General features: G+C 45.0%; 1 protein-coding gene across 1 annotated transcript in view; it reads left to right on the top strand.

Annotated features, from left to right (window-relative positions):
- LOC126546225 (annulin-like) overlaps positions 1 to 20,136 on the top strand; it is a 74,702-nt gene that overhangs the window by 33,377 nt on the left and 21,189 nt on the right. Inside the window, exons 3-4 of the mRNA XM_055062173.2 lie at positions 15,552 to 15,764; positions 18,832 to 18,971. Of these exons, the coding sequence (XP_054918148.2) occupies positions 15,552 to 15,764; positions 18,832 to 18,971 (353 nt within the window). The remainder of the gene's footprint in view (positions 1 to 15,551; positions 15,765 to 18,831; positions 18,972 to 20,136) is intronic.

The following is a 20,136-nucleotide window of genomic DNA, read 5'->3' as shown; positions in this document are numbered from 1 at the left end:
CACGAAAACACGGGGAAGGTGGGAGATGGAAATTCAAGACAATGAGCAAAACAAGAACAAGGTGACAAGGCGACATATGCTTTCCTCGCCAGGGTTCTTCTAAAGGGGAGAGTGGGTAATGCGGGTGGGCGAGGGAACGACCGAGGGTCTGTTAGCGGCTAGGGTGTAGAATGGAGAATAAAGGGGTGCTATGTACACGGCCGTGTGTCAGCTGGCGTGTCAACGGCCGTGTGCGTGGCACCCCTTTATTATCTGCTTCGCTGGAGGTCAGTAGGCTATCGTCTCTCTGAAAGACTTGATAAAAGCAGTGCTCGTGAAAAAATTACTAAAATGGAATAAATATATAAATAAAAGAAAAAATAAAGGGAGGAAAAAACACCAAGAAACCAAATAAAAATATCTAAGTGCTGTTGCCTATAGCTTGAAATTTAGCATAGCGAATGGATTCTAAAGCTCCATTTGAAACGTTTATGCCTATTGGTTGCAGTGTCATGAATTTATGGATGAGGTATGATTCTCTGTATTTTCTTTCTCGTTCATAACGGAAATAAGATGTAGAGTTTAAGTTCGTCAAAGTTATGACCTGTTCGTTTGAAATGCTCGGCGACGGCTTTAGAAAGCTTTTTAGCTGTGCCCGCGCGATGTATGTTTAACCTGACGTTCGTTGATTGTCCCGTTTCACCGATATATTGTTTCTTACAGAAGGAACATTCAATCATATAAATCACATCCAAACTTGTAGAAGTAAAGCTAGTTTTCACTTCGTGTGTATAACTATTTGCGGTGCTTTTAATTTTTATGTCACTTTGAAGGTGCCTGCAGGTATTGCACCTGGGGCGACAACATGCTTTTATTACGGGTGAACGATGTTGGGTGACTTTCGCGTGCACTAACATGTCTTAGTTTCTGTTGCGGCGATAGGTAACCCTTGGAACATCCGGGAACGCTTTTCTCAGACGCTTGTTACTTGACGATATTGGGTGGTATTTTTGTAGGATGTTGTTTATGTTTGGGAGGGCATTAGAATATTTTGTTATGAAGGCTGGCGGTCTGTCAGATTCTGGTGTAGGCTGTTGCTTAGCTAATTCTGACTGCCTCTCCAATCTTGACGCGACGTCATGAGCGCTGTCGAGAGGAACTTGTGGATAGTTTCTTTCTGCTAGTGTTGCTTTAAGGTCATTTAGGTGGTGGATATAATCATTTTGTTTGCTGCAGATTCTTTTTATTCGTTTCGCTTGACCGACAAAAATTCCTTGCTTGCAGTGTCCTGCTTGCAGTGACACGAGTGTCATGTTCATTCCTATAGTAAGTTGTACTTTTTCTCGCAGTCGAGTATTTAATTGTGGGTATTTTTTTTCTGGTAGCCAAGTTTCTGTGGGCGTAACTATGTCCCCAGAGCAAACATAAATGAGGGAAGATGAAGCCGCGCCCTTGGGCCGGTATTTTGTAGCGATGCCTTTTCCGATTCTTTGCTTTTGCAGGCTTTTCGCGCTTGGCCAGTGGTCAGAGCGACGGTCTGCCCACATTATCAACGGGATCAGGCGGCAGTGTGTGGTGGATGATAAGAATAGCATAGCATAAGGCATAAGGCAGCGCTACAAAATAGCGGCCTTTGTTTTATATGCTACGTGCGTTGGTAAAAAAGACTGAAGCGTCAGAAAGTTGCTGTGGGACCGAAGATAGCTATGACGTGCTAGCGTTGCGCGCCTTATCTTGTGAGGTGGTAGCAACGCTCGCCTTCGTATCGCGACTAGCGTGAAGCTCGAATACGTTATCTGTGACCGGACAGCACACATACATTTTTCAGAGCGCATCTCTTAGACGCCCGTTCCTGCGTTGAGCGTCGGCGTCTTCGGCGGAACCGAGCGAACGAGCACAGCGAAGGATGAAAGAGCAGATGCGGAGCGCAGTGGCGGATGAAAGACGGTGAAGAGAGCACCAGGCGGAAAGCGGAGGAGGAGGGTGTGGAGAAAGCGTGAGAAGAAAATCGTATTGCTGCGCAACATAGTTTCCTACAATTACTAGAGGGAACTCTGGCGCAGCAATCGTTCAGCCACCATGGGAATGAACGAGACGTTTATTTGAGGGATCGCCAGCCGTTTTTGCGCTATACATGAGTCATATATGCCGGCACGCCTAGGGATAAACGCCTACAACACGCGCTAAGAATCCTCCTTCGTAGTGCCTAGGCAGAGTCATATATTCAAGAAGCAAAAGCCGCCAGGTTTTCTCTCTCACGCCCACTCTTACTCGCGCCTGCGCACAAACGGCTGGTGATCCCTCAAATGAATGTCTCATTGGGAATGATGGGAAGTACATGGCTTTGTCTGATCTTCGTGCTTGTGGATTCAGACGTTCTTTTTTGGCTTTGTTTATTACACTTTATATGCCTTCATTGTCATAAACTTCAGAGCAATCTATATTTCTCGAAGTGCACAAGACGCTGCGAACACGCACAATCGCTACTAATTGCAAACGATTCAGCTTGTCGAGGTGGCCAAGTCGAAACGCGCCAAGCGTCTCAAGGCATTGGCTTACCCGCGATAAATCCACGAGAGCGTTCTATATCGTTTGTCGATGAATGCGCCCGTGGCGTAACGGTTTCAATATCGGGCCTCTGTGCTGGAGGTCCTGTGTTAGAATCCTGCCGCCGGACAATTTGGTAATGTTTATGCAATTATCTATTACGCAGTAATTTGTTGTAAATGACAAGGCTACAAAACCACGAGGTCGTTTGAAGCCATAAGGACGAAATTTAGGCAAATCCATGTACTTCGCATAATTCCCACGCTGGCAGCTTCCGTAGACACTAGCGCCAGAGTTCCCTCTAGTAATTATTGTATGAAACTCTATGCCGCGCAAGACGGGCTCTGCGGCGACGACCGCTACAAGATGGCTCCAGAGTAGCGCGCCGTCGTCTGTTCACCGATGACGAGGTCGATAGGGCATGAGGTGAGCGCGTCCACCGATACCATATATGGAAACAAAGCACTGCATGAGCAGAGGTCTGTCTGCGGCGGCTGCTGTGAATCGCGCACACACGTCACCCACGTGCTGCCTCTCGCGATCTCCCGATTAGCGAGGTAGTCGCACCACACTTCGCTGCTCTTGCAACTTGTCGCATGAGACATTGTCCGCGCCAGCCAATATGTCGCGAAATGAAAACACGTATAGAGCTGCGCTCAAATTTCGATTAGGGAGCATCGTAATCGCCGGTGAATTTTTTATTCACCGTTAACTTATTAAAGCGCAGAGTCTAAGGCTGACCGCTTGCCTTCCCAAATTTTATTGGTTTCTTTCTTGACTGCATGGTGTGTTGCGTGGCATAAATCCTCGCCGATGATCACCCCCCTACCTTTCATGCAGGCTGCTGCTGCAACAACAACAACAACAACAACAACAACAACAACAACAACAACAACAACAACAACAACAACAACAACAACAACAACAACAACAACAACAACAACAACAACAACAACAACGACAACGACGACGACGACGACGACGACGACGACGACGACGACGACGACGACGACGACGACGACGACGACGACGACTGCGACTGCGACGACGACTGCGACTGCGACGACGACTGCGACTGCGACTGCGACTGCGACTGCGACTGCGACTGCGACTGCAACTGCGACTGCAACTGCGACTGCAACTGCAACTGCAACTGCAACTGCGACAGCAACTGCGACAGCAACAGCAACAGCAACTGCGACAGCAAAAGCAACAGCAACCGCAGCCGCAACAACAGCAACAAAAGCAAACCACCCCCACCATAACCACCTTCTTCTTTTGAAAAGCTTATGACAACTACGGTGACACCGTTGAGGATCAGTAACCATCAGTGAAATGTTAGTGAGCTAAGCTTTGTCACATAAATTATGTGGGCGGAAGAGCAGTTCGTCTCGCCATTGTGTGGATGCGGCGCGTGTCTAGCGGAGCGCACTGAGAGCGAGAAATGCAGCCAAAAATTTGCCTTGAAAGCGGGTATTTTGGGGAATAAGTAGGACACCTGCTCTGTGACAAAGAACAGTGGGTCATACGAGCTTCGACGGCCTCCGTGTATGCAGTTCCCAAAGAGAAAACTGTGGCCGAGCTTTCTTTCCTTCTTATCTTTTTATTACGCTTGCATCCCTGTCTTTTAGGGCTGTCGCGAGCCGCAACTCTTACCAACGACCAGACGCCGCAAAAAGTAATCCAAACCGGCTAAAAAAAAAAGAAAGAAAAAAGCCTTGATGCGAAACGTGTTCGGAAGTCCAGTTCATTCTTTTTCGCGGTGTTTTGCACGCACATTTGTACCGATGTAACAACTTTGTGATCAAAACGCTTCGGGTTTGTCGTATGCATAATACAAGACAAGAGCTTCCTGTTCAGTTTATTTACGACAAAAAGAAACAGGGTATGCAGGATTAAAGCCACACGCATTTGAGATAAATGCAGCTTGCTCAGACCAGTCCCATTTCAAGAACCCGTTAATTAGTTTCGCCTACAAGAACCTGGATTACACTTTTCATCACATCGGTCGGTCACATCGGTCGGGAATTGGTGACCCGCACAGCCCATATAACTTAGACGTAAACGTGGAGCAATCAATGCATTGTTTGGTACTATTGATTGTTGGAATATCCATGCAGAAAAGTTTAGATTTAACACAGTACAGCAAAGTAACCGACGCGCACTGCGTCTTATTGCCGCAGTCTGAGGATAGGACATTCTGCACACGAGACGCTGACCATCCTGCGTGCATTTGTCCTATTCTCGACATATGTCACGACGGAGCCCAGTCGAAGTTGCAGCCATAGAAGAGTTCCAACGGGCGTCCTACAACACTAAAATATAGTTAAGCGAAGCCTCGTTTTCATGCCGCGTTTCCGAATCAAACACTATGCAGCGGCACGCGTAAGCTAGAAGTGATACCGGCGCCGATTTTACGTAAACATTAATGTGCTACATTTGCGCTTACGCATTTGCGCATTTGCGCTTGGAAAACCGCAGTGAAAAATGTGCACGGACACGATCGGACGCGCTTGCACGGGACGAATAGGCGTAGTCGAATGATCGATGGTTCACGTACCTGCCAAAAAGTGCCGAGAACAAACCTTGAATTTGTAGGGTTCACGGCGAGTTGATCCACGCATGTTGATAACGGGGATCCATCGCGTCGTCACTGTTCGGAAAGTTCCCTGGTTCTATCGCACACGCGCGTTCACACTTCGCAAAATGCTAAAGAAAAGCACATTTCCACTACTTTGTCTTTAGTTTATCTTCTTTTTCTTTGGAACGATTGCTGCAACAAATGACAGCACATGACACCATTTATTCGACGCGCACTCACCTGCTTACAGTACACGCGTGCGCGGGTTCTCGTTACAGAGTGCGCCAACATGACGCACTGCCCAGTCGCCGCCGTTCGTGCGTACACCCTACAGAGAGAATCGAAACAACAACAACAACAACAACAACAGCAACAACAACAACAACAACAACAACAACAACAACAACAACAACAACGACGACGACGACGACGATGACAGCCGGCTATTTTATTCCGATATGAACCGGACGTGTTCTGCACTAACCATATACAGCCAAATACGGCTTCCTGCCCTGATGTTCACTAAGTAGCAATGTAGCGTGCAAATGAAACGTTATACTAAATGTATGCGTTTCATCGCAGTAAACTGCAGTGAAGGGGCGGAGACGTATACAAGTGGCACTCACGGCCTTTTTCGTGCTGCTATGAATTGCTGAATATTTGAGAGCACTACGCCTACTACGATCATATTGCTGTATGGTATAGAAATTGTTACTCTCACCTGTACTGTTTGAATGAGGTTTTATTATTAATAGAAAAGATGCAGTACAAGGGATTATTGTACAGGAGGAGGTCCCGAGGTCAAAGACTGTAATGGGACCTCCTGTACAGCGTATAAGTAAAAATATAATCAGTTGCAACAAATAATGAAAAAATAGCAAACATAGTGTTGGTTTATGCTTAGCAGTACTAATACAACTTAGCTACAGACATGCTAGTAAAAAATATAATTATTAGTACATTCGACTAATTACAGAAATAGAAGTAACTATAACGCCGTTATGAAAGTAAATGGATAATGAGACATAACCAACCAAACTTTTATTTGTGTAGCGTAAGTATTAACAAAATGTACATTTGGAAGGGAGAAACGGGAAAAACGGAAGACATAACTAAGTGGTTGCAGATGATAAAATATGGTATTTTAGTTGGCGTTTAAATTGAAATGATTTACATGACTTAATGGTAGGAGTTAATGTATTCCAGAAAGAAACGGACGAAAAATGGATACTCTGCTTACTATAATTTGCGCGTACCTTGGGAAGAATAAAATTATTGTTTAGTGCAAATCGCGTAAGATTAGTATCCGTTAGACAAGATGGAGATATCAGACTGTTGCGGTGTGCGTTATCTAGTTGTCGGTATAAAAACATACCAAGATTAAGGTTAATAGGTTCGCCTACAGTAAGAATGCTATAGCTATGTAATAACTGTTTAATATTGAAATGGTTAGGACTGTTAATTATTCTAACAGCATGGTTTTGTAATACTTGTAATGATTGTAAGTGGGTAGCATACGTATTGCCCCAGCATGCAATCCAATAGTTTAAATGTGAATGGATAAATGAGTAGCATAAAGGGAGTAGTGTTTTATGGTTAAATACATACCGAGCTTTTCAAAGTGTCCTTATTCCATAGGTTGCCTTCTGCCTAATGTTGGGTATGTGTTGATAAAATTTAAGGTTAGAATCAAGTCCTACACCCTAACAGTCACAGAAAGCACTATGCGCGATAAGATTATTACCAAGGTAAAGCGAAGGAATGAATGCGGACGAGCGTGGTGGGACGTGAATAAAACAAATTTAGTTTTAGACGAGTTTATATTGAGTTGGTTAATATTGCATCAATTTAACACGTTGTTTAAGTCAGTATTAAGTTTCGAAACCAGGTTCTTTACACAATTGTCAGAGTTAGACAGTTGTGTCATCTGCATAAAGAATACAATTAGAAGTAAGCAGGCAGTTAGGCAGGTCGTTAACATTTATTAAAAACAAGAGTGGGCCAAGTATGGATGATCCGTGTGGTGCGCCAGTGTTTATCATTGATTTAGTCTGTTATCATTGATTGACCGTCTATTCTTACTCTTTGTGTTTTATTTTTTAAGTAATCTTGCATTAAAGTTAAAGCAGGACATAGTACGATAGATTCAAGTTTAAAGGATAAAATGCAATGGTTAATTTTTTTTAAAGGATTTAGTTGAATCCACGAATACTGATTCAGCGTACATGCCTTTATCGATTGCCATCTTTAATTGTTCAGTTAGGGCGGTGAGAGCAAGTTCGCTAGAACAGCTCTTGCGGAAGCCGATTTGTAATGGTGAAATAATACTAAATTTAGATAGGTACTTAGTTAGGCGCTTTTCTACCAGCTGTTCAATAACTTTGCTAACAAGGGGTAGAATGCATATTGGCCTAGAATTATTAATCAATGCATTGTCACCCTTTTTAAAAATACTGCAGTAATTCTACCTTGTTTTAGCTCTTGTGGGAAGGTTCCAGTATTGAACATTAGGTTAATAATTATTGCGCGAACGTCTGAGATTATGTGCGCAGTTAGCTTGATTTGATTCGAATGCATATTATCAAGACATGCACTGGTCGCTTTTAAATTTCTTGTAATGTTTTCTATTTCCTGTGGTGTGTTTGGAAACAAAAAGAATGAGTGAGGTAGGCGTTGTATTAAGTGGTTATATTGCGTGGGTATATGCGAATCGCTACTGAAGAAATTCTGCAAAAGCATCAGCAATATCTTGAGGTGGTATACGCTCCGCCGTTATAATTTCCTTTAAAATATCGCGATTTTTTCGCCTATTTAAAAAATTATTTACCATCTTCCATTTCTTACTATTGTCTTATCCGATTTCTAATAATTTTTTCTCGTAATAAAGTTTTTTAGCTTTTTTTAGTTCGATAAAAAGAAAGTTGGAAAATTTTTTATACCCCCTAGCGAAATTGCCGTTAAACGGCCGTAGTTTCGTTTTCTTATACAGATTGTCTTTTTTGCGAATCAAGGCTAGATATCTGACAGCCAAGGATCCTGCGGGGACGCAAACTTTTTTGCATTCGACTTTGCGGGTGTGACAGTCAAAATACGATTTTAGTACAGGTATAAAGAACGAGAAGGCCGTTTGTGGATCTTTCATATCTGCTATAGAAGACCAATCAGCTTGGCTCAGTGAATAAATGAAAGCTTCTTTGCCAGGTGTTAGCTTTGCGTAAGTGGCTTTGACAGTTTTCATTATTCTAAAAGCGTAAAAATATCGGGTAGTGATCAGTCAGATTTTGTAACGGGACGGCTGCGTCTGGTGGAGATAGCAAATTTGAAAGCGCACGATCGATTATTGTACGATCTTCATAGTTAGTGCACCGCGTAGGCACTTTTATTACGCATTCGTAATCGAAGCTATTGAAACAATTTGAATATTGTAAAGCGTAGGTAGGCGGAGCTGTCTTCTCGGTTAATGTTAATGTCGCCAATAATTATAACGTTTTTATTCTCGTCTGCAAGGATACCCAGCACGTCATGCACATGCAGTCTGCGATTTTTTCAGAGAAACCAGCTACGCCGAGATGTGCTCTTGGTTGCCCAACACGCAAATGAGCTGGCAGAACTGACTTTTAAATATGGAGGCTTAAAAGAAAGGCTATTTGTGCTGTGTTAGCAATTCACCCGTTTACAAAAAATGACTGCCGTGGTTTACAAGACTGTTTACAAGATGACTGTCGGCGGTAATGCCATTAGCGTTCATGCAATGCAGCGACAGGCCTTATTGCCGAGGACACGTTTGCTAAGAATATGTAGTGCTAATTCTAAGCCCTCCATGGATTCGGCCATATGCAGCTTCCACTGCCTCCGGCATGAGCCCACTTCGCTAAGCCACTCGCTTGCCAAAATCGGCTATGTGCATGAAGACATGACGACGACGCAGTGACGACGATTAATGACGAAGAAGAAATTCTCACGCAACCCTTTCACGATCAATGTAAACATTAACATTGCGATTAGTACTGAAGCGATGGAAAGAACAATGATGGGTGTAACGTTAAGGGGACAAGAAGAGAGCAGACTGGGTGAGGGAACAAGCGCGAGTTAATGACATCTTAGTTGAAATCAAGAAATAGAAATGGGCATGGGCATGGACATGTAATGAGGAGGGAAGATAACCGGTGGTCATTAAGAGTTACGGACTGGATTTCAGGGGAAGGGAAGCGTAGCAGGAGGCGGCAGAAAGTTAGGTGGACGGATGAGATTAAGAAGTTTGCAGGGACAACATGGCCACAATTAGCACATGACCGGGGTAGTTGGAGAAGTATGGGAGACGCCTTTGTCCTGCAGTGGGCGTAGCCAGGCTGATGATGATGATGATGATGAATGTAGCGCCACGCCGCACTGCCACCCCCGAAACGCGTCACGCGTGAGGCGCGCACTGCAGCCGGGCTCCTCTCTCGCGCTTCCCACTGGACATGCTGCGCCTTCTGGCGTTGCCGCCGCAAACTACACGCGTGGCGCCTTCGTAAATGCTTATTCAGACACGATTGTCTCAATACATATGTCGCGGCATTTACTCTGCCCAGCACCAGAGAAATTTTAAAGGAATGTTTTTTTTTTAAACTGAGAAGCGGCCCATGCCAAGTGGGAAATACACATTTGCACATACCCAGTGGCTCAAGTTGGCGTCAAAGGGATTCACTGAAGAGTGGCACATACCGAGAGGCACATACCCAATGACATAGTGGGCTATGGGTCGTGACCCAAGTTGGTCCGACGGTTGGTTTCGAACCAGGTTCCCTGAGCACAGCAGCTCAGTGCTGTACCCATTAGACTATGGAGTACCCAGCGAACCAAGTTGTCAGAAAGCGGTTGGAGACCCGGCCTGACAAAAACATAGTCCCCTAAAGTTTGTGACTTTCTCAGAGATTGCAAATCACATTGAAACTCACTCTAATCGCTGAAAGAGACTTCGTTAGTCAGAAAATGCGCAAGAACGAAGAGACGAGTGGCGCCGCCGCCTTGAAGTGCCAGTACCAGCTCGCCGTACAACGACGTCACGGATTTTGACAGCGTCTGTGCGGGTCCAGTTAATATTTAACTGGTAAAGATGGACTACAACGTATCTAAAAAAAATTCAGACTGAACTTAGCAAGTTTCAAGAACTTTTACTGGGCCACAAATAAGCAAAAACATTTTGAAATTCGTGACGTCACGCTGACGTACCGACGTCGCAAAATTTAAATAAATGAAAATTTGGCCTTAATTTTCTTTTCTAATGATCACTATATGACTGCAAAAATAAAAAAAAAGAGTTCTGAATTATATTTTATGAATCTAAACTTCTTTAGATTTACTCTTTATTATCCTTTAAGATAAGAGAGAAAATACGATTGACGAGGGACGATGTTGTTGCTGTGAGACTGGACATTGCTTGTTAGGTTCTTTTTTCCGCGCGATAATGAGGTGTTATACGAGGCCAGAAATTCCGCACGCCGTCCTGCCGTCGTGCGTGAAAGTGCACATAGCTTGTGCTAAAGCGTATCGCAGCTGCCGCAAAAGGCGTCAGGCGACGACAAAGGGCTGCCGCTGTTGCCTCGGGCGAAAGCGCTGACCCCTGCCGGCCTTGAGGGGACACGCAGGGAAAGGGAGTGCATTGCGCAACGGCGCTCCTTTGCGGGAGTTCCGGGGCGCTCCAAGAAGTGGGCCTCTCACGATCAGCAGACACAGCGCGGCCTTGGCTTCGCGAAGAAGTGTGCGTGCGCACGCAAGCGCTGTCTGCCCCCTCACGCACGTAACACACACGCACACGCCTCCCACGTCGCCGATGGACGGCTGCGGAGATGATGCCCACACGAGACGCGTCGCTTTATTCTGCGATCGCTGCTGACGGCCAATTCCGCACTGAACGGAGCTCGGATGCGGGTCAGAGATCGGAAATCAGCTGTGTGGGCTCGCAGTTCCGAACGGCCGCAGGTGGAACAGCTGTAGACGCTTGCATGCACCGTGTATGTGCACATACGCACACACCTCAAGGAACTGCCGAACCGCGCCTTCTATCAGGCTGGGCATCGGAACCAAGGCATTCCGTTTTCTTTTCATTTGTCTCTTACTGGTTTTAGACCTTTTCCTCTTTACCTTGTTCGAGTATTTCATATAACGCAAGCCCTTCGAGGGCCAGCTGATGCCTTAAACACAAAAGATGAACGGACAAAGCACACATTGTAAAGAATCTTCGTGAACTTGCTTTTGCTTGTGGCGTATCGTGTTGCAAGTGACTTTATTCCCGTGCGTATGCCGCTGTGTCGACATCCGGCGTGTTAAGCTTAGCCAGGCCTTGCTCAGAAGAAAAAAAAAAAAGTCCTAAATATAGCCACCTGGGAAGAATAGCGCACCGCTATCGATATATGTTTTTTGCATTGTCTAGACGGAATGAAAGCTCTCAAAAGGCCGACCCGTTTGAGCAGCGATTCCGTATATATAGGCGATATCCAGTTACGCAGGTTCTGCTGTTTGCAGGTCGTTTAATTGTAAAAGGCGGGGCATATATATATATATATATATATATATATATATATATATATATATAGCCAAACTTCGAGGTGATATACATATAGTTTTCTCTTAAAGCCTGCTTTCAGCGACAATCGGGACTGATTTCGCATTGAGTGCTGCCTTATGTAATCAAGCGTACGCTGTCCAAAGCAGTCCAAGCTGTCTCATATCCCGCGATGGAAGCGCAGCAATTTACCTCCATCGTTCTATCAGTCATTGACGCGAGTTCAGTGACAACGCAGACCCTTCCTGTCTTCAAACGTCCACCATGACAAATGTACGCCACGAACAGCTGTTGTCGGTATCAAGTGGACATCTGTGCGTTGCGTACCCAATGGGGCTTGGTTTGGAAATGGCTTGTCTCGCCAAACTCAGGCATTGATATGACAACAAACACACGTGCGTACCGTCGAAAGACGAAGGCTGCCTGCCTAGCCTCGCATTGACCTTGAGTGATCAGCGAGACGCCTGATCGAAGCTTATGAAGTTCCAGCGCTCACAAATACTTGCCGGTCTTGGCTTTTGTTCAGGAATACATGTTGAGTACAGAAGATGGGTATAACGCTCTGACTCTGCGCAATTCCGTACGTCACAGATGCCGCATTCACAAAGCTTTTTGTTTGCATGCAGTATTTGTCATTTATCGGCCACACTCACTAATATGTTATTACGACCGACAGACGCCTGTTTTTAGAAACAGTTTTAGCGTAAGACACGCCTTGTCAATACCGACCGAGAGCTTTTAGTATCCTGCTCATTGTCTTCCTACTGCGCGAAGTTAAAAAAAAAAAAAGATACCGTAATTTAAATGCTGCAAGTTTATTAAAATACTCTAATCCACTGTATTTTTGAATTGCCCGTGCTGGGATTAGAACGCAGCGTGTGGGGGCACCATGCCGCGGTAAGTGTTTCGGAGTTTGATCGGCGTAGGCCACGTGTAGATTGTAGGTGCGAGTTTTGCTCTTAAGAGGAAAGGAATTCTAGGTCGTCTAGCTAAAAGACTTCACGTGAAGAACCCGAACTGAGGCGGCGAGAACTTCGACAACTATCCACGGCAAACAGAGCAGGGCGGTTCTAAAGTTGCTCCGGACGTACCAGTAACATTGTGAAGGCATAAGTGTTCAACCTGTCGTATTGAAACAATTTCGCATTTGGAGCACATATTGTAAAAGTGCCGAATAGAATAGAATAGAATAGAATAGAATAGAATAGAATAGAATAGAATAGGGAGCATTTTCCCTCAAGCACTCTAGGATTATTGAACGCATTGTTAAAGGAATTAATTTGTCAATACGCTCCTGATATTTATGCTTGTCTTGAAAACGTTTGATCATTTTCTTCTAGCTTGGGGTATGAATAGAAGAAAAAAACATTGTAGGCATAATTAACAGTGCTCTTAGAAAGTAATTTACCCTGTTAGTGAAGTTTCTTGCAAGCAAGAAAACATGGAAAGGTGCAAAAATACGAATAAAAAGTACTTCTGCGACCTAATTGGAGCGGGAATAGCGAAATAGCGTGTGTATACAATAAACGAACGGAACTGCAATACGCCTAAATATGGAAAAAAAACAAAAAAAAACAAAAAAAAAAACAAGTCGTTCGTGTCGCATACACGGAAACCTAGAGGCAAACACGTAGTGTTTTTTGATACGTTATAGAATCAGAGCTGGGGCTTACTAGAATATGCTCGAATTCTAGCACGCTGCAGTGTGCTACAACTCTTGTTAAATCGTGCTTACATTATGCAACGTGACTGGGCCCGAATGCTTCTACGGCCACTTTCATGCTTGGCTGTCTACGTGGAGTACAAAAACAAACTAAACCAACTCTCCATTTCGTGAAGTGTCGCTCATTCACAACGACTCAACTTTGATATTGAACTTCTTAAAAAGGCCTTCCTTTTCTTTTCGCAATGATTTGCGGGAAGAAAACAATCCGAGGACGCCTTAACGGTTAACGCCGCTTAACGGTCCTTCGAGTCATGAACTCCTTGCACGCAAGCGAGCGCGTTGAGACGCTTGGCATGTTTTGATTTGGCCTCAACCGAGGCGTAGTTAGAACGCAGGCGAGAGCTTGCGCGGCTGTAATGCTTTCGCATTCCCACACGTAAGCAGTCTTAAGTGTCTCTGCCGAATTCCTTTTCTTTTGCAGTTCAGTAGGAACGACTTCTTTTTTAAGAGGGGAAGAAAATATACACACGTCAGCGGAGTGTTAGTTTGGGCCTCTTGGGTGCATACGTGGGGTAACAAAATCACAACTCAAGACCAGGACAACCGCAGACGACATGCGTGAGAGCTGACTGGCAATCGTAATGTTTATTTATGGTGAAGACCTATGCGATGATCGCGTCGTCTACGTATGTTGTTGTTTTGCACTGGGAAATGTTCGCATACACAGTTTCTCTTTTACTACGCACACTTACCAACTACAGACTTTACTCGAATTACGTCACTATACATATGAATTATCTACCTGAGGCGGAGATCATTTGCAAGAAAACACACAGTAATTCATTCACTAATTAAACGAAATAAATATTTAACATCCCAATTACAAACCTTATATATACAGCTCATTCTTACATCAGATTTGAAAGAAACTAATAAAAATTAAGTTACAGGGTTCTACATTTCAAAAATGGCCATAGAGGGCGAAATAACTGGCATCAAATTGTTCGTTTAAATTTACCTCATTACATGCGCTGCACCGCGAAGTGCAGCTCTCCGGCCATGACCCTCTGTGACGCAAATGAAGCTGCGGTCACACTTTCCTTTTCCCGCGACCTCATTCGGATTGGTGGTTTGCGTGGCTCGCAGTTAGAATTATGACTTTAGGTGTGTGTGTGTGACGGGGGGGGGGGGGGCGGGGGGGGGGGGGGAGGGGTCGTTATAGACCTTTATCGCGCGGAATGGCGAACCTTTACTTTACGCCACCTTTCTACGTCACGGAGAGGCTGCAGACGGTTAGCCGTGCTTCGTGGGGACGCGCCCGTAATCAGTTAAGTTGAACGAATAATTTGACGCCAGTTATGTCGATTGTCATGGCCGCTTTGAATTGTAAAACACCGAACCGCAATCTTATGATTATTCCCTTCAACATTACAATATAACATTGTGCTTTATTGTTTGTAACTAATAATTTTATTTATGTAATTAGCGTATGTAGTGAATGGATTGCGTTTTTTTTTTTTGGTGTCTGCCTGAGCCGATGCTTCATTTGTAGTCACATGATTCGAGTAAATTTCGGAGGCTTTGTTTAAAAAAGTGTTCGAAGTAACACAAACAAACAAACAAAGAAACAAACAAGCAAACGCATACATACGCACACGCACGCACTGTGTACGAGATGCATTTACAAATTAGGCCTGAGTTTGTGTCAGTAACTGGAAAAGAGATAGTAAAAATCGTTTGCTTAGTCTTCCGAAATAACAGGAATGGAGGCTGTCTGAACAAAAAAGCGATTGCACATTTTTTGTGTGCTTCGACCCGAAGTAAAGAACAATGAGGCTAGAGAAATCATCGGGGAAGGTAATTGTTAGTGCACGAAGCGACTTCTCGCAGGTGGGGGCAGGGTCTGTGACACTCTGTTTGGAGGAGCGTTCGCGCACTAGGGCTACAGGGGCTGAGTTCACAAAACTTGTAGTTTGTGAGTGATCTCTGCCATTGGCTGACCGCCTTCGCTAATCTTATGCCCAGCATTAGGACTGACTGGAAAATGGTCTTACAAATATTTCTAGCGCAAGAACGTTTTCTGAATACGGGCCAAGGTTTTATACCTTTCTTCTTGCTTTTTTAAAAAACCTACTTCTTTATCACACCTACGGCCCGTGGGTGTGTTGTATACGGTTGAATGGTGAGTGCACAGGTCACTTCTAATGCGAGACACTGCCGCTGTTGCCCAGAGGGCAAGAGCGACAGCATTGTGCAGGTGCGCAGCGTGGACCTACGCGTGGCTGACAACGCCGAGCAGCACCGCACCGAGGACTATGAGCTGACCAAGGGGAACGACCCGGTGCTGGTGGTGCGCCGGGGGGATCCCTTCAGGGTGGTCCTCGAGTTGAGCCGACATTACAATGATGACAGAGACGCCCTGGCCTTCGTCTTCACCGTCAGGGGTGAGGCCGCAAAACCGCGCTGTCTCCCTGGACAGAATTCGCTAAGCTTTTCGTTCGTAAGAACTGTTTATCATTGGCTGGGCACTTTCGCTATTATGTTCGCTTTTACGACTCGTCGGCGCCTGTTCTTACGATCTTTAGCGTGCAAACTATCCTATGAAAATAGGCGCTCGTCTTTCCCTGGCTATAGGACTCGAAAGGGCACTCCTGGAAGTTGTTGTGCAACTTAGCTGCTTCAAAATTCCAGTTTCTCGCCTTTACTGCAGCATCCTCTTCCACGTCCGTCCCGTGCGTGTGTCCACAGAGCCTGTAGGTTTCAAAAGATTGCTACAGGCACAGTAATTTGGTAGTGAGCTGCAACTTTTTAGAGCTATGACTAGTAATGACTACATTTGACATAATTGCTGTCTCGCATGACGTAGAAGTATTTGCTTTTCGTAAACAATCGTTGCAAACAGAGGAGTGAAGGTATAGGGCTGAACGCTTCACAAAGAGCTGAATCTCGATACGCACTGATATAGGGCTTCAGGAGCGCCTTGTACGATATAAATAAAGAACGGAAGTAATGGTGAGGTATACGCTGGCGGGTTTCTGAACTGGCGCGATGCAGAGGAAGAAAAGAGCTGAATCAAAGAGCTGAATCTCGATACGCACTGATATAGGGCTTCAGGAGCGCCTTGTACGATATAAATAAAGAACGGAAGTAATGGTGAGGTATACGCTGGCGGGTTTCTGAACTGGCGCGATGCAGAGGAAGAACGTGACAGGCAGCGGCTAAAATCTCAACCAGACGTACGAGCTGGAACGCGTCAGCACGCGCTCCGCCGCGTCTACGCGCGTTCAGCGTTCAGGCGTCTACGCGCGTTCGCTTGTTGACGCCTGTCGGCGTCGAGACCTATACTCCGTTTCATACTCAACGTGCAACGTTACGGAAGAAGTTCGGTCACCAAAAAATATATACCGCTCCGCGCGTTCCGTTTATGCTTCGCTGCGCGATGCGCCTATGCCACCGGCGTATGCTAACGCTAGACGCGCGAGCGTGCGCATAGCTGTCTGAGCGATGGCGCAGCCCTGCTGTGTGATGTAGTGGCTGAGAAGATAGTTAAACAGGCGTGGCATGGTACGGTTGTTGTATGTATGAAGTTGTTGAAGGTCATCGTGCTGAGGTCGCTGAAGGGATAAGCGTCGGCCAAGGCAGCGTGAAACCTAAAACTGGAGATCTAGAAAACTGAGCCCCTCCTTCCTTTTCCGTCGTCTTTTCTGTCTTTTAAGGTGGTTTCCTTCCTCTTAAAGAGCAACTCCGGCGTTTTTTAACCATATTACGATATTGTCATTCTCAAATGGCATTGGCAGTCTTGCCACCGGTTGGGTGGTTCAATTTGCTTAGAAACTCATAATAATTTTAAATAATCAGTAAACGAGGTACCGAAACCGCAATGTGTAGCTGCTTCGTGTAAAGTCAGCATGAGTCAATGACGTCAGATCCCACACACTAGCATAATGCAAGCACACACAATGCGTGCTAAACACGCAGTACACATGGTGCTAACGCCAGGAAAAGCCAAGCTGACGGTGTCTTCTGAGGGCGGTGATTTCAGCGACAATTTCAGCGACGACATGGGCGCTTAAGGGTTGCCGTTTGCTTCCGACCCTCCGCCGCGCGAGGCAGCTGACGTGCCCCAAGCTCAACGCATTGTGCTGCGGCAAGACGAAGAGAAGCACCGGTTATCACGCCTGTCAAAACGATGATTGTCGACCGTTGCCTCGTAGATAAAGGAATCAGCTTCGTTTTCCTCAGCGAAGTGATGGTGTAGTCTCTGACGTCACAACCACAAGTGGGCCAGCAAAATGTCATACATTCGTGGGCGTGGGTCGGGAGCACGCAAAAAATGTTGAAAATTCATTTTCCGGAAAACTAAATGACCTGCAGTCATATCGTTCGGCACAGAGAATGAGAGTGTATATTCAAAACAACGTATATTGAACATTGACAAATCGCCGGAGTTGCCCTTTAAGCACGGGGAATGTCTCAGATACCTAAGTTTCAGCTGGCCGAGCTTTCAATTCAACACCCCCCCCCTCCCCCATTTCCTCCTTCAATTTTACTTAAGTGCCATCTATGTCTGGCCATACTCGCGAAGATATCATTATGATGACGATCGCTGTCATGAATGGAGGTCATCCAAGCCCCAGCAAATTATGAAACGCTGTATACGTAACACAAATTTTGTGAATGCGTGCCCTGTAGGAAACTTCGCTCCCATTCTCAAAACTTCCTACGTAACAGTATTTCCGCATATCTCGAGTTCGTTCACACGCCACCTATGACAGCGATCGGCGTGATGATCGTTGCGCCGATTGCCGCTCACGGATGGCATTTACGTAAGAGGAGTTAACGAATACACCCTTGATACAGAATCTTTGGTCACAATAGGTACAACATATAGTAAACATTCACCACAATAAGCAACAATAGGTAACACGTTATCTTAAGCTGCTAACGCCGACTTTAATGAACGAATTTGTTAGAATTTGTTAGAATATTAATTTGTTAGAATTTGCTTATAATCCCAGGTTTTTTCCCTTGGCCTTTTATACACAACTTCCGCATGGAACAAAGTGCATACGCATTTCGCATTTCAGCTGCAATATAACAAAGAAAAGGCGAGAGTTTTCATCTTTTTTACACAGCACCACAAACGGTTTGAACAGTGGCATCCGCGCACGCAAGGCACCCGGCTGCCATGACGCATGTGGTAAGAAAGGAGAAGCCTCGTTTTAGAAAGGGAAAAGAAAGCGCTTTGACCAACCTCAATCCTGTCATCGTCTCTGTCGAAGCCGTGCAGTAAAGGTGCTGACTGTACTGATGAAATGCGTGCTTCGCGAAACACCGTGATGCCTTAGGCGCCAAGCAGAACGCAACATAGAACGGACAACGGCGCCCGTCGGCCCTCTTTCTGTGGTGTTCCACTTGGCACCTAAGGCATCACGAGGAATTTATATCAAACAGCCCAAATTTTAGTTGTGCTTCGCGAAACGTCTTTTGTGTGCGTGTGTACATGCGCAGGGGAAGAGGCCCCGTCCTACACCAAAAACACCGTGGCTGTGGTGCCCGTTGGCTACCGGTCGTCCACCGAATACTTGGGAAGTGTCTCCTCCTGGACGGCTCTCGTCACAAGGGCTCGCGACAACGTCATCGACGTCGAGGTAGAAACATCCATTATCCGATCATGTACTCTCTTAACTTCATAGTTATAATGTAGTGTGTGCCAGGTGTGCGAATGTGACTGGAACAACCCTATAGGGGCTTGCGATTTTTAGAATTCTGAAACGCAAAAAAAAAAAGACAGGCATAATAAGAAGAATAACTTAAGGCATGCGTGCTTAACGAAGAGGACATGGTTGTTTACAGGTGGCGAGCTAATTTGCCAGACACTGTGTCGCGAGAGACGTCTAACACGCACAAATAATAAACAAGACAGGACGTACCAGGCTAGAACAGAGCAGAGACACTAAAGATAAACATTATTTAGCTATGTTTGTAAATTACCCTTCTACAATACCAAAAAAATTCACCCCTACCGTGAAAGGAGGCGTGATAAGCCAGAAAAGAAGCAGCAAAAGACGAGTGGCGACGCCGCCTTGAAGTTTCCGCAACTGCTCGCTGTGACGTTATGACTTTTGACCGCGTCTGCTCTGGCTTTGTTAAATTCTTATTGGCAAAAATTGACTACGTTGTTATTGTAAAAATAAGGTAATCACTAAACGTAGGAAGTTTCAAGAACATTGAATGAGCCGCAGCAGCCCAAATGCCAAAAAAAGAAAAAAACTTTGAAATGTGTGACGTCACAGTGACTTACCATCGCATGGCTTTTGGCACGAAATTCGAAAAATTGAACTTTTACTGTAATTTTCTCCACGATAAAATAACCATTACCGCAATATCAACGAAGATAGAGTTCTTCAAAAATACTTTATCAGTCTAAGCTGACATAGGCGTTTTCTTTCAGTGTCATGTTAATGCGGCAGTATGAGGTCAAATATACTGGGTGTTGCTGCGAAGACTTTCAGTAATTAAAAAAAATAATTTGTGGCAGATAGCGCAGTTATAATCTTCGATATGTATTGCCCAAACAGGCGGACATTATCTGGGCGATAAGTCGAAATGCATAATGAAATAATTAGCAAAAGTTCACTAATTATATTTTAACCAATTACTTTACAGCGAATATTGCAATTTATAAATTGTAGCCTGGAAGTTCGCAAGGTAGCTATAATTAGATAGGTAGTAGATTGGAACGAATTCTCATGATTGCACGAGTTTCGAGATATTAATTCCCGAACTTTGAGAAGAAATACATAGGCAGTGCAG

Source organism: Dermacentor andersoni, chromosome 1, assembly GCF_023375885.2.
Source record: "Dermacentor andersoni chromosome 1, qqDerAnde1_hic_scaffold, whole genome shotgun sequence".
In the NCBI taxonomy this organism is placed as follows: domain Eukaryota; kingdom Metazoa; phylum Arthropoda; class Arachnida; order Ixodida; family Ixodidae; genus Dermacentor; species Dermacentor andersoni.
This window is presented reverse-complemented; position numbering and strand designations above follow the sequence as displayed.